The sequence below is a fragment of the Echinops telfairi genome, unplaced genomic scaffold, assembly GCF_000313985.2.
Source record: "Echinops telfairi isolate 266 unplaced genomic scaffold, ASM31398v2 ScPeMD7_16;HRSCAF=60, whole genome shotgun sequence".
NCBI classification, from domain to species: Eukaryota; Metazoa; Chordata; class Mammalia; order Afrosoricida; family Tenrecidae; genus Echinops; species Echinops telfairi.
Genome location: NW_022103913.1, coordinates 8,694,911 through 8,697,404, shown reverse-complemented (window position 1 = coordinate 8,697,404; position 2,494 = coordinate 8,694,911). Strand labels below are relative to the sequence as shown.

The 2,494-nt window shown below is 57.1% G+C and overlaps 1 protein-coding gene across 1 annotated transcript in view; it reads left to right on the top strand.

The window, feature by feature from the left end:
• ESYT3 (extended synaptotagmin 3) overlaps window positions 1-2,494 on the top strand; it is a 43,388-nt gene that overhangs the window by 29,775 nt on the left and 11,119 nt on the right. Inside the window, exons 10-12 of the mRNA XM_030884800.2 lie at window positions 1,575-1,623; window positions 1,999-2,088; window positions 2,405-2,467. Coding sequence (XP_030740660.1) covers window positions 1,575-1,623; window positions 1,999-2,088; window positions 2,405-2,467 — 202 coding nt within the window. The remainder of the gene's footprint in view (window positions 1-1,574; window positions 1,624-1,998; window positions 2,089-2,404; window positions 2,468-2,494) is intronic.

The following is a 2,494-nucleotide window of genomic DNA, read 5'->3' as shown; positions in this document are numbered from 1 at the left end:
ATGCAGAATGCCACCCCTGGGAAGACCGTGTGAACAACTTGGCATTGTCAAACTACAGAGTATTCTGCAGCTATTGCAGTCCATGGATAGAGTCTCTGCGTGTTGGGCTGAGGATGCCCAGGAGGCGTGAGGTGGAGGGGTTCCGGGTGTGTGTGTGCCTGTTGTCAGAGGAGCCGTTGTGGGTGGGTGTGTGCCCCCACTCAGGGGAGCGGCGCCGGCTCCTGGCCCAGCAGGAGGAAGGGAGGGTGCCCACTAGGTCTGCACAGGCACCTCTCCTGGGCGATTGCCTTCCACTGCAGATGTTACTGACAAGAAAGAAGTGGGCACAGAATGGGGGGAACACAACCCGATAGGCAAAAAAGCTCCCCGTTAGATGTTTTCATCGTTTGCAACTGTCTTCATCTTAACGAAGAGCCTGCACGTTTTGTCAAGCTGCAGAGTAGAGGCGTGACTTTGGATCTGGGTTTTGTTTAGCTGATTTCAGGTGGGCTTTGAGCTGACACATATACGTATGCTAATAGCTCAGAATTAAAACTGCTCTCTGGCTGGGTTGTCTAAAGAAACCAAACCAGAGACACTCTATATGTATAAGAAAACCTTTATATCAAGACTAGTTTTCTATCAAGAACGCATCCCTGCCCAGTCCAATCCAAGGCCACGGGTCCCCTGGAAGCCGCAGCCCGGCCTGCACAAGGCATAGCAGAAGCAGGGGAGCACAGGCTGGTGGGTGCAGAGCCGCGTGGATCCAAGGTCAACGGGACATGGCTGGACACTGACAGCTCGGAGGTCGGCTCCCGAGTCAGCTGCCCACATGGGGCCACCCCAGAGGCAGACACAGAATCCCAGCAACAGGGAGGGCGAAGGAGCCGAGAGAAAGAGAATTTCTCATTGTTTCTCATATAGGAATGGCCACCCCCCATCTCACCTCCCCCATCCCTGGGGCATTATCAGGCTCTGACCTGATTAGCAAGTTGGAATCCACCCCTACACTGTCACACAGTTGCAAGTTGACATAAAATCTAACTGCCACATCCTCCTACCCTGGTGCCCACTGTACTTATTTCTGGGGGGGACACACAAGGTGGCTTGAAAATGGAGGGGCATATGGGGTTGTCACAGTGGGGGCAGGCGCGGTGCCACAGTCAGAGAGGGCACAGGATTGACAGGGAAGCTAGATTCCTTCCTTGTATAGGACGACTGTGCACTGACATTCCTATACAAGGAAGTTATCCCACCCAGAATGTCCAGGCTCCTGCTGGTTAAGAAGCCAGAATCAATGTAACCAATAGTCTCTGCTAGTCCCCTCTGGGGACCAGAGCCACCATTGCCCCTCACCCCACTCCTACACATACTCCCGCGCGCACACACACACACACACACACACACACACACACACACGCCTGTTCAAGTCTTCCTTCACTCAAATTGGTCTCCCATTGGTCCCTGAGGCCTTGGAACAAGATCCTCAGTCTTGCCGTCCCCAGCAGATGGTTGATAGTAGTTTCCAGATTGGCACCCCGCAGCCTATGTTCCTGCCAGGCCTGAACTGAGCACCCCCTCCCCTTGTCTTTCAGCCTGCAGATCTGCCTCGGTGACGTGCTGACCAACAGAGTGGTAGATGAGGTAGAGTGGGGACTGGGACCCAGGGTTCCGTGTGATGTGCCTGCCTCAGGATGGCTGGTCCTGGAGCCAGGCTGCTCACGTGCTCAGGGGAGGAGCTGGATGAGCCCGGGCAGGTCCCAGAGTCCCCAGGGCCCAGTCAGAAGGGTCTTCTCACAGACCAAGGACCCCTCAGGGGACAGTTGTAATACAGGGAGGGCAGGCCGGGCTTGGCCAGAGAGTTTTCCATCCCAATGTGGGGTGCTTTGCCCTGGTATAAGCATGCCTTCTCATCCCCCACCTCCCCCGGAGCCCAGAGCCCACCCTCGATGAGCTGGTTTCTGGACAGCGGGTTGGCAGTAGCACCAACCTGCTCTTTGCCCCCTCCCCTCCCTGTAGTGGTTCGCCCTCAATGACACCACCAGCGGGCGGCTGCACCTGCGGCTGGAGTGGCTGTCACTGACCCCTGACCAGGACACTCTGGCCGAGGTGAGTGTGGCAGTGATGGGTGTCCATGCACAGAGGGGAGCGAGTGCAGGCAGCTCTGCCTCCTGGAGACGGTCCCCCAGCCCGTCTCCACCCCGTCACCTCCAGGATGATGGGCCCTTAGAGCCCCAGCCTGGTTCGTGTGGAAATCCATCTTTGTGTCTGACTTGAATCTGCCATGCTTCAGTGGGTTCTTGACCTCAACAGAACACCAGGTTGTGAGCCATCGTACGAGTGATTCCTGTGGAGTGTGGGACTGGCTGGCTTCCTTCTGCCACAGCTGGTTTCCCACCCCCGCCTCTCTCTGTGCTGCTTGCAGGTCCCCGGGGGCCTGTCCACTGCCATCCTCGTGGTCTTCCTAGAGAGCGCCTGCAACCTGCCGGTGAGTGGTGGCATGGCCAGCGGGCGG